This window comes from Triticum dicoccoides, chromosome 4A (genome assembly GCF_002162155.2).
Source record: "Triticum dicoccoides isolate Atlit2015 ecotype Zavitan chromosome 4A, WEW_v2.0, whole genome shotgun sequence".
Classification (NCBI taxonomy): domain Eukaryota; kingdom Viridiplantae; phylum Streptophyta; class Magnoliopsida; order Poales; family Poaceae; genus Triticum; species Triticum dicoccoides.
The window spans coordinates 557,707,824-557,719,548 of record NC_041386.1 but is presented as its reverse complement, the minus strand read 5'-3'; the positions used below and the strand labels follow the sequence as shown (position 1 = coordinate 557,719,548).

The following is an 11,725-nucleotide window of genomic DNA, read 5'->3' as shown; positions in this document are numbered from 1 at the left end:
AACTGTAAGTTTTGCCCCCGACTGCAATTGTATGTCTACCCATCCGACTTCAATTGTCCTTTGTTTCGTTGGAGGGTGGCCAAAGAGGGGGGAGTTGCATGTTTGACACTAGGCATGCAACTGCAAGTGTCGCCCTTGAGTGAAACTGCATGTCAACGCACCCTACTGCAACTGACCTTTGTTTTGTCGGTGGGCGGCGGGAGAGAGAGGGGGAGGGGGGGTAGTTGCATGTCTGACGCCCGGCACGCAACTGCAAGAGTCGCCCTCAATTGCAACCGATGCTTGTTTTGCTGGAGGGCGGTGGAAGAGGGACACTTGCAGTTAATTTGCTCCTTTTCCCCTTTAATATGATTTTCATTTCCCATTAGTAGAAATACATTTCCTTGCATGTATATGAATATTTTAAAAAATACATGTTTAAGGATTTTTAAATAATTAGTGAGCACTTTTCAAATATGCAGTGAACATTTTTTCAATACGCGATGAACAATTTTCTAGATTTTTTCATGCAATTCTTATTAAATGTTCATGCATTTAAAAAATTGTCCATATTTGAAAACATATTTCATATTTCTTTTAAACTGTCCATAAAATTGAAAACTGTTCACGGTTCTTAAAAAATGCTCATGTGATTTTCACTTTTAAAAAATTGTTCGTGTAACAAAAATGGTGTATATATTCTATATACCTATGTGTTTGACCTTTGTCCTTCTGTACTTTAACAACAGCATGCAACAACTTCATAGCTCGCGGGCAAGCAATAGCAAGCACAAAACTATTATTTTTTCTTCAATATCTTTTCTTTGTGTTCAAATACTTTGTATTTTTTCACGAACGAAAAAATGACAATAAGTTACATGCCCATATAAAAAACAACACAAGCATGCATCGTATTGCATACAAGATTTTTTCCGGCAAAAAATAATGCTATGATTTGAACAAAAAAATTACCTCACTCGTTGAGGTTGTAGCTGGATAGCAAAACACATACTCCCTCCGTTCCTAAATAATTGTTTTTTTAGAGATTTTAAATGGACTACCATATACGGATGTATATAGACATATTTTAGAGTGTAGATTCACTCATTTTGCTTCGTATATAGTCACTTGTTGAAATATCTAAAAAGGCAAATATTTAGAAACGGAGGGAGTATTATACTTGCAGTTGTACATCCCAAGTACAAGAAGAGGAAAAAAAATCTGGCAACAAAGCAACAGATCACAGGGGAAAAGATGAGATAAAAGCCCAGTAGAAATACAAAGCCAGCCCATAGCAACAAAAACATGCAAACAGTTCCATAAACAAAGCAGGCCTAGTTTGTACATATGCTGATATCATATACGTATGCTGATGTCATCAGTCGATCGAGACTTCGCGAAGTCTCAGTCGACTGAGATCTAAACAAACCCATAGCAAAAATTAGGTTGTCCTATGCCGACAACCTCTACAAGCCGACCTTCACCGGCTTCATTAACGTTGACGTTGTCGAGACCGACAGTAAGATACCTCTCGGAACCTTTGGTACATTACACCAACCTACTACACCACTGTCTTAACAGTGGTACTCCCTCCTCAAAATATAAGACGAAATTGACTTTGCTCGGTCTTTGATGCATGACTTTGACCGTTAATATATGTCAAAATATATGTATTAAACATGTATAAATGGCACAATCGTATTTGTGTTTTGAAACAATTTTATTTTATATGTCTGCATACTAATTTTGTAGACCACATGAAAATCATAATCAAAGTTGTATAACAAAGACCAGAAAAGTCAATTGGTGCATTCTGCGCAGATTGACCACTCCATGGTGGAGAGCTTAGGAGGCCACGACAGAGCATATTGTGAGGGTCTACGCCACAAAGGCCGTCGGCAACAAGGCATGCTGCGGGCCAGACGTCAAAGTCACGCACCTGAACGTGTACCACATGCGGTCGGCCAAGATCAACATGGACATCGATCAACTGATCAGATGATTGACGCGGAAGATGTACATTTGTATAGCTAGATTATTAGGTAGTATCTAATAACAGACTTGAGGTGTCATGATATGAGAGATTAGATGGGTTATTTTGCTTTGTGTCTTTCACTTCCAAGTAATTTGTCTCTGAACTCTTTGATCATAACCCCTTACTTCTGTGCAGATGTTCAGATCATAACTCCCTTGGTCTTGGTTAGGAAATTTGTCTGTGATCATAACCCCTTACTTCTCTCCCCAGGAGATGAAAGTAAGGATGCGCCTAATCCTAGAGAGTTTCAGTTTGACCTAACTTGGTTGAAAAATGATGAGTTCTACACCCTGGTTGAGAAATTTGGTCTAGAGTTGCATATGTTGTTGATCCTATTGATATTCTCAACATTAAACTTAGGAGAATTAAGTTAGACTTTTAAGGGCTGGGGGTCTAATAAACATGGTTATGATAAAAAGAGAGAAAGATTTGAGGATGGAACTATCCTTATTAGAAGAATTAGAGGAAGTTCGTCCTTTAACTCCTGAATTGTATAACAGAAAGCTGGATGTGAATTTTGAGCTTCATGAGATCCTAGTTAATGAAGAGATCTTTTGGCTTCAACGATAACACGAGCGTTGGCTGCTCAAAGGTGATCTAAATACTAACTATTTTTATAAGATTGCTAATGGGCATAAAAGGAAAAATACTATTCATCCTCTGAAACGTGGAGAGGTGGAAACTGAGGGTACGAATAACCTTATCACCCACACTACTGAGTACTATAAAAACCTGTTTGGTCCTGCTCCTGGGAACCAATTTCATACGAATCCTGACACGTGGGGGGGGGGATGAGAAACTCAATGATAGGGATAATAATTATCTGATTAGAAACTTCTAGGAGGAGGAACTAAAGGAGCCTATTTGCTATGGAGGCTAATAGGGCTCCTGGGCCTGACAATATTCCTGCAGAATTCTACTAGTGGTGCTGGCATATTGTCAAAAATAAAGGACTTGTCGTCCCATGTCAACATCACGAATGTGCTCGTCAAGGGTGGGGACTACTTAGAGGTCCTCGGGCTCACGACACCAGTGTAAGACGACGTTGAGTTGTCATTCTCGGCGATGGACTTGGTTAGAAAACATCTGGGCCTCTAGGCCCTTTTGCTTTTAAAGACTATACCATAGCTGGGGGCCATGCCCCCCCCCCACCCCGAACTGCAAAATGGCCACTGCACCTTAACATGATTGATGCTCCTGCACTAACTAACAATTGATGCTCAATTGTGCATTCCGCGCAGATCGGCCGCTCCATAGTTCAGAGCATCGGAGGCCGCGATAAGATGAGCATCCTACCTTCGGGAGTGGGTCAAATCAGAATTCAACCCCGTCATCATGCCAGGGTCAACGCCACCGCGTAACGTGACCCGACAAATGCGTGGCAGGGACCCGATAGGCTCTGGTGCCTGATCATCGGGACCAAGGACAACCACCGGGGCCTTGTGGTGCTACATCAGAGCCGAGACTTCTGGCACTGGGTGCTGGTGCGCCGAGAGCTACACCACGGCGACACCGGCATGTCGGAGTGTGTGGACTTCTACCCTGTCACCTCCCATGGCGTCCTCGGCGATGTAAAGCACATGCTCAAGGTGAGCCTCGACTTGACGCGATTCGGGTACTACATCTTCGGCGCATACAACCACGCAACCAAGACGTACGTGCCGGACATCGTGCTCGCAGACTCCACCGGGACGCCGTGCTCTTAAACTAAGGACCCTGATAAATGCCGCACGTATGACACAAACACATGGCAACTGCAGGCGGTTTTGATGCCAAGTTTAGTGATGCAAGACGGCAAGTTTCAGTTTTTTTTGGTTTGTTTTTCTTTTCGGATGACAATTTTAGTTGTAAAAAAAACCAGACCCGGAGTACTTCATGCCACACGTATGGCACTTATCATTTGAGTAAACTAATATATGTCATTTTTTGTTGTTGAAAGTGCATGTTTTGTACTACTATTTATTTTCTTGACGACACACAGCGGCGTGCACTGCGCGGTGCACCATGACCGTTTCACCTGCTGCACTGCTGAACCGGGCACCATCACCAAGTTTCACCTGCTGCACTGCCGAGCCCCGAGCGTGCGAAGGAGGCAACACACATGCATAAAGCGCGACAGAGTGCACCAACTACACACGCTTCCCCGTATGACCCGGCCGGCCCGGCCGGGTCTTTTTCTTTGCCTCCCATCTAAGAAAGGTTCCGGTTCGCTGCCATTAGCACTGTACATACCACCGTGCTCCGTCTACTGTATGCATAGAGAGCAGTATCTAGCTAGATCAGGTAGCTTTAGTAGACACCCTTTGTCACATATTCCGGCTGTTCCATGAAGTGTCCTTTCATATCTTTGGTAATCGTTACGCCGCCGCCGATGGACTACACCAAGACAAGTACGTACGTATATATGCATATGTTGGAGTAGCTAATACGAGTTCATGTAAAGATAGCCTTGTTCGATCAGTGTGCTACGTATTCGCGCGCTTACGTACAGACTGCATGGTGCTATTCGTATCTATCTATGTATATATACGCAAGGACTCCCCGGCCGGCTTTAAATAAAGGGTAAGCCGCAAGCTGATCAAAGGTGAGCTAAAAATGGAGAAGGCGCCGTCCATCGGCTCCAGCAGCTGGGTGATGGAGATGGAGAGGACGATCGGCGACATCGACCCGGCGGTGGAGATGGCGCGCTGGAAGCGGCACTCCATCTACCTCGTCCCCGAGCGCATCAAGAACCTGCACAACACCAAGGCGTACCGGCCGGAGCTCGTCTCCCTCGGCCCCTTTCACCACGGCGAGCCCGACCTGCTCCCCATGGAGGAGCACAAGCGCCGGGCCGTGGTGCACCTCGTCAAGCGCTCCGGGAGGCCGCTGCGGGAGTTCGTCAACGCCGTGGCCGAGGTCACGCAGCAGCTCCAGGAGGCGTACAAGGACCTCGGCACCGAGTGGCGCGGGGACGATAACCGGCAGCGCTTCGTCGAGCTCATGCTCACCGACGGCTGCTTCCTGCTGGAGGCCATGAGGATGGACGCGCTGCGGGGGAAGGTGCAGGGCGACTACGCGCCCAACGACCCCGTCTTTAGCCAGTACGGTTACCTCTACTTGTGGCTGTATATCCAGTCCGACATGGTCGTCATGGAGAACCAGCTGCCACTGCTTCTTCTCCACAGGCTATTCCTTGTTCTCGACCATGACAAATATCAGGTACGTACTCATTACTCTTTTCTCATATTTTCCATTTTCATTTATTTCATATGATAATAAATACCATCCTACCATTTTCTCCCAACTACAAGTATTTCGGTACAGAAGGAGTACCATTTACTAGAATAACATGGAGCATCAAAATAGCAGGTTCAAACTGCTTTGTACTAAAATTTAAATTGCGCATATATAGATACTTTTCTTTTGTAGATACACACACACTGTCAAATTACTGAGCTGTTAAAAGTGACTAAAAAGTAAATGTGTATGTGTTTCGATGCAGAATGCACGTTAGATGTAACCCTCTATATATGTCAACTTTCCTACAGGATGCTCGAGAGATAAGAAAGTTGGTGCTTGATTCCCTTTGTCCTTGGCGCCGACATGTGGTTGATATAAACCCCCTCGGGCTCCATCCCCTCGACATCTTACACCAAAGCCTTACCCATGACGACCACCAAGATCGCAAAGGTTCGAAGGCGTATGTCATGCCCTCCGCGATGGAGATCTATGAAGCAGGAATCCATTTCAAGGTGAGCGACACCGACAGCCTCCTCGACGTCCACTTCGAGCATGGCGTGCTAAGCATGCCGGCGGTTAGGGTCAACGAAGGCACCGAGAAGAGGTTCCTCAATCTAATGGCATTCGAACGGCTCCACCCTTCTGCTGGCAATGCCGTGACGGCCTACGTAATCTTCATGGACAACATGATTAGCTCGGCCAAGGATGTCGCCCTGCTCAGATCTAAGATGATTATCGAGAGTGGGTTGGGCAGCGATGAAGAGGTCGCTAAGCTCCTAAACAACACGCTAAACAAGGGAGGAGTGATGAGCCCTTCTAGTAGGCTCCACGATGTGCAGCGACAGGTGAATGCCCACTGCAGGAAGAGATGGAACAGGTGGCGAGCTAACTTCATACAAACCTACTTGAGAAACCCTTGGGTGTTCATTTCCCTCGTCGCCACCATTATTCTACTAGTTGCCACACTTTTGCAGACCTTCTATACGGTTGCACCCTTTTACAAGCTAATATCCTAGCAGTAGTAAGTTAGTATGCCATCCCTGCCAAATTATAGTGCATATAAGATTTTTTTTTTCAAAGTCAAACTTTGTAAACTGTGACCAAATTTATACTAAATAAACATTTACAATACAAAATGTACACCATATACAAATATAGTGGTATTGGTTTGGTATAGAAAATATCGATATTTTTTTCTATAAACTTGGTCTAGTTTTATGAAGTTTGGCGATTTGATAAAAGAAATCTTATGTGCACTATAATTTGCAAGGAGCAAGTACCATCTAAATGTACATTCGATACTGTGTTTTTAAGCATATAATGTGTGTTAACAACATGTATATAAGTTTCGTTCATTATGGACATCTATGCAACGAATAATTTGGGAATAAATTGATGTATCTTGACTAAAAAAGCTTTTGTTTACAACTACAAAATTGTTTAATCCAAATAACCTTTAAGATTTCATGAATAGAATATAAACTTGGGTATGTGACAACCTCAAGTTCACAAAAATGGACAAATGACTCCCCTCTTCCCCCGCCCTGATGCATGGAAGGTGGTTTTGGAGCATGGGTTTGTTCGCGTGGTACGTTACTCTCTCCCCCGCTCCCTCTATTCATCATACACACGGGTCATGCCCACTCAACGTTGGAAGTATTTTTACTCTTTACAACGGTGACTACATGTCGAGCCCGGCCCGTACCCTCGCCATGGACAGGGTCTGCCACAAGAGATGTAACCCCCTTTGTCGTGACTGCCTTGATAGGGACAACATATTCCAATCTCTTATCGAACTGCTTGCTCAACCCAATCCGCCAGCCTTGCAAGCAGAGATAAATTAAACAGCTAGAAATCCTTGAACCCTAGGCCTCCCATGCCTTTGGGTTGCATCATGTCCTTCCAAGAAACCCAGTGTGGCTTTCACTGTCCATCTATACTTCCCCACCTAAATTTCCCGATTAACATGTTTAGTTTCTCACATAGACCCCTTGGAAGCTTGAAGCAAGACATAGAGTATACAGGCACAACTTGGGCTACTGACTTTACCAAAATTTCTTTCCCCGCCATTGACATAGTTCTTTCAATATATCCCTGGACCTGCTCCATAAGCGATCCTTTAAGTATTTAAATGCCCCATTTGTGGATGACGCCGCATCAGATGGCATCCCAAGATATTTTTCGTTCAATGTCTTGTTCGCAACTTGTAGCAATCCCTTTTATGTCCGTCCTAATATTTTTAAGGACATCTTTACTGAAGTAGATTGATGATTTTGCAAAATTTATCTGTTGCCCTGTAGCCAAACAGTAAGTGTCCAACACCTAGTGCACCTCAGATGCTCCTACGCCATTAGCCTTGAAGAACAATAGGCTGCCATCTACAAATAAAATATGGTTTACTGATGGGGACAAAGGGACCATCTGCAGACCATGAAGATTGATGACTCACTTTTTGATTTGAGGAGGCTCGAAAGGCCCTCTGTTGCCAAGAAGAACAAATATGGAGAGGTCAGACCCCCCCTATCGGATTGTTCGTGATGGTGTAAATTCCTGAAGTTTCTTCCCATTAAATAAAACTGAAAATTTCGCCGAGCTTATCGTACTCATCACAATGCTCACCCACCTTTCAGTAAATCCCAGTTTTAACATAACTGCTTGGAGGTAAGCCCATTCGAATCTATCATAGGCTTATGTGATTGTATGGTTATTATTGTAGGACTTCAGCCACACATTTTTTTCCACTTGATTTTAGTTTAGAGCTCTTACAAATTGTTTATGTGATTCTATGGGTATACACTCACATTAGTGTAAACCCAAGTTCTTTGGATTCTTGTGAAATTTAAAAAGTCATGGTATCTATGTCGGATACTTCATGTTTTTGTCATTTGCATTCAATAATCCATCCTTTCAAAAAATAAATTTTCTTTTGGAAAGTTACTATGAATTAAATGCCATTTTTTGTAGTGGTGAAATGCCTAGATGTGATGGTATAGTCCTACACTTACAAAGCACCTATCTCTAGCGATACTTCCTATACGATCGCAAATGATATTCCTAATTTCTTTTGAGGAGTAAAGCAATGCTTTATTCATCAAATATCACAGTTTGTGGGATTACATTTGGGTCATGGGGTTGCATAACCCACATGTGGCGACCCTGGCCTAAATAGAGGGAGAATCTAGCTAAATTATGAGCATCCTCATTACCTAAATGAGGTTCAAAAGAAAAATGACAATTAAAACTAGTTGCTCTAGACTTGATATCACCGATGATCACACCATTGTGTCCCCGACCACCATTTGCCATATCATTAACAACCTACTTCGGATATGAGGCAACAACAAAATTGTGGAGTCCAAGGTCTTCAGCCAGTGCTAGACCTTCGTGACACGCGATTGTCTCAAGTGTGTTAGCGGCGTGCATACCAAATATCACTAGAGATGAGCTTCGCAAATAATTCCCATAGAAGTCACGACAAACCACAACACTAGTGCAGAACCGGGCAATAGCACCGGTTCGTAAGGCCCTTTAGTAACGTGTGGGCACTAAAGCCCCCCCCCCCCCCTTAGTACCGGTTCAGCACGAACCGGTGCTAAAGGGCAACCACGTGACACGAGCCAACTTCGGGGGCAGGGTGCCCTTTAGTACCGGTTGGTGACACCAACCGGTATTAAAAGGTTGGGGGGTTTGGGTTTATGATTTCTTTTTCATTTAATTTTGTGTTTTCCATTTAATTCTTTTTCGTTTGCTGGTATTTTACGATACTACATATTGTACACGTTATGCATATATATAAATAGAATTTCTAGTAGAACCGATCATTATATATATATATATATATATATATATATATATATATATATATATATATATATATATATACATAAACACTATTCTGATCACGGGATCAGAATAATATTCTAATCACAACATGAACTTCCCGAGTAACTCACCTGACCTTCCCCGAGTACTAGGTTGAACTTCAGCTAAAAGGTGTTCAAATAGGGCTTGCGATATACCGTTGGATAGCTATGGACATCAGTATCATGACCCAAGTTAAAATTTTGGCAAAATATAAGCGGTTTAAGAGCAGTTTTGAAAACTATTTTTTTCTTCACACAAAAAACGTGAATCGTATTTTCGATCGTATTTTTAAACTGTTTATCGGAATGAGGCAAATAATATGGCGTTGGAAAGCTGCTGCAAAACCGCTCCTTTCACATGTTGAAAGTTTTCTCTAATTCCCTACGGTTAAAAAGTAATTCAGAAAATCGTAAAATTTCGTAAACCGAACACCCGAGTTCATATTTTTGACGTTATTTCTAAATGGCTAATCCAATTGAGGCAAATAATATGGAGTTGGAAAGCTTATGAAAATGCGCTACTTTTTTATGTTAAAAGTTTTTTCTAATTTTGAATGGTTTAAAAGTAATTTAGAAAATAATACAAGTTCCACCGAGTTCGTATTTTTGAGCTAATTTTTTAACCGTACGTCCAAATGCAGCAAATGATATGGCGTTGGAAAGCTTGAAGAAATGCGAAACGTTTTGGTATGTATTGTTTCTCCTAATTCACTACGGTTTTATGTCAGTTTTGAAAATGGTTAAAAACGTATTTTTGCCGTAATTTCTACAAACTTTATCGGAATGGGGCAAATAATATACCGCTAAAAAGCTACGGAAAATGCGAAACTTTTTCATGTTGATGGTTTTTTCTGATTCCTAGCCGTTTTCAAGTAATTTCGAAAACGGCGGGATCATGCGTTCTGCCTTTATCGCAAAACAGATTCTTTGAAAATGCACCGCGTGAAGAACCTGGATTTCTCGGCGCGTGTACGTGAACTTCACTCTGTTTTTCACGTGATTTTTTGCCCGTAGCTCTCCATCCACTCACCGGAATTGAGCAAATGATATACCGATGGAAAGCTGCTGTAAACACGCAACTTTCCCGTGTTGATCGTTTTTTCATACTCGCGACAAATTTAGAAGTTTTTCATCTCCAATTCATTCACTATAGTAGTCGAACTTCGGGCTGTTTTCACGTTGAACTTCTGTGACGTATTTTCGTTTTTAATTTTCCCATCCATTTCGTCAGTGTTACATAAATGATATTATTTTTATACAAACCTCTCTTACGATAATTTTTTTAAATTTCTTGGACGAGGACTTGAACTTACACAAATGATATTCCTGTTGTTTTGAAGTAAATTAGAAAATGATGAGATCATAATTTATGCCTTCATCGCGAATGGAAATGCACTGTGTGAAGTAGTTGAACTTCCCGCGCACGTCTGTTTGAACTTCACTCTGTTTATGACGTGATGTTTTTGCATATAACTCTCAAACCACTTACCGGAATTGAGCAAATGATATGCCGATGGAAAGCTGTTGCAAACACGCAACTTTTTCGTGTTGTTCAGTTTTTCATACTCGCGGCGGTTCAAAATAATTTTTTGAATGCGTAAAAATGTGTTTTTAACGGTATACATAAAACTTTTAAACCATTCATCGGAATATAGCATATAATATACCATTGGAAAGCTTATGAATAGGAGCATCTTTTTCATGTAGACACACGTTACAAATTTTTATCGTTTAAGAGCAGTTTTATAAATGGAAAAAACAACGTCGTTTTTGCCTGTTTTTATATATAATTGAAGGTCGGACGTCTCGCACTAGAGATCTTGAACTTCACCGGGGGAGCACGTGAACTTCTTGCAACAAACCTTTTAACATTTTTGTTTTCTACTCTTATATTACTATCTGAAATGCATTCCTTGCAGTATTGAACTTCTCGTTGTTTCACCTTGAACTTCTGTCATGCTTTTTGTTCAACCTCTCTCACAAGATTTTTTAACTTTCTCGGGCAGAGCACTTGAACTTCTAGTAACAAAACTTTCGGCCCTAGCTTTTTTATTCTTTTTAATACAAAATATACGCCGTGTAGTACGTGAACTTCTGGCAGTTATCAACCTAAGCTTCTCTCGGTTACGTGAAAATATCTGAGTGTTTTATAGACCTTGAACCACTCTATCTTTTTTATTTGAACTTCATTGTGTATTCTTAGAAATGTGGAAATTGGAGTTTTTTAGAAATATCGAACTTCTTCCTTATTTCAAATTGAACTTATTGGTTTTATTCTTTAGTAACTAGAAAATTTTGATTTTTTTAATAAATATCAAACTGCTCCGCTTTTTCCAATTGAACTTCTCGGTTCTATTCATTAGTAATGAGAAACCTGAGTTTTTCTATATACATTGAACTGCTCCATTTTTTAAAATTGAACTTCATGGTTTTAATCTTTAGTATTGGGGAAATCTGAGTTTTTTATGAACATCAAATAGTTTCATGTTTTTAATTAGGACTTCTTGGTGTTATTCATTAGTAATGGATCAAATCCTGGTTATGTAATAAATATCGAACCGCTCAATTACTTAAATTTGAACTTCTAGAATTTTTTAGGAATGGTGAAAATCCTTTTTTATATAAA

At 41.4% G+C, this 11,725-nt stretch overlaps 1 protein-coding gene across 1 annotated transcript in view; it reads left to right on the top strand.

Moving 5' to 3' along the window:
- The window catches only part of LOC119286747 (beta-fructofuranosidase, insoluble isoenzyme 3-like), a 10,503-nt gene extending 4,125 nt beyond the window's left edge, over nucleotides 1–6,378 (top strand). Inside the window, exon 4 of the mRNA XM_037566191.1 lies at nucleotides 5,802–6,378. Within this exon, the coding sequence (XP_037422088.1) occupies nucleotides 5,802–6,252 (451 nt within the window). The 3' untranslated portion in view covers nucleotides 6,253–6,378. The remainder of the gene's footprint in view (nucleotides 1–5,801) is intronic.
- The last annotated feature ends 5,347 nt before the right edge of the window (nucleotides 6,379–11,725 follow it).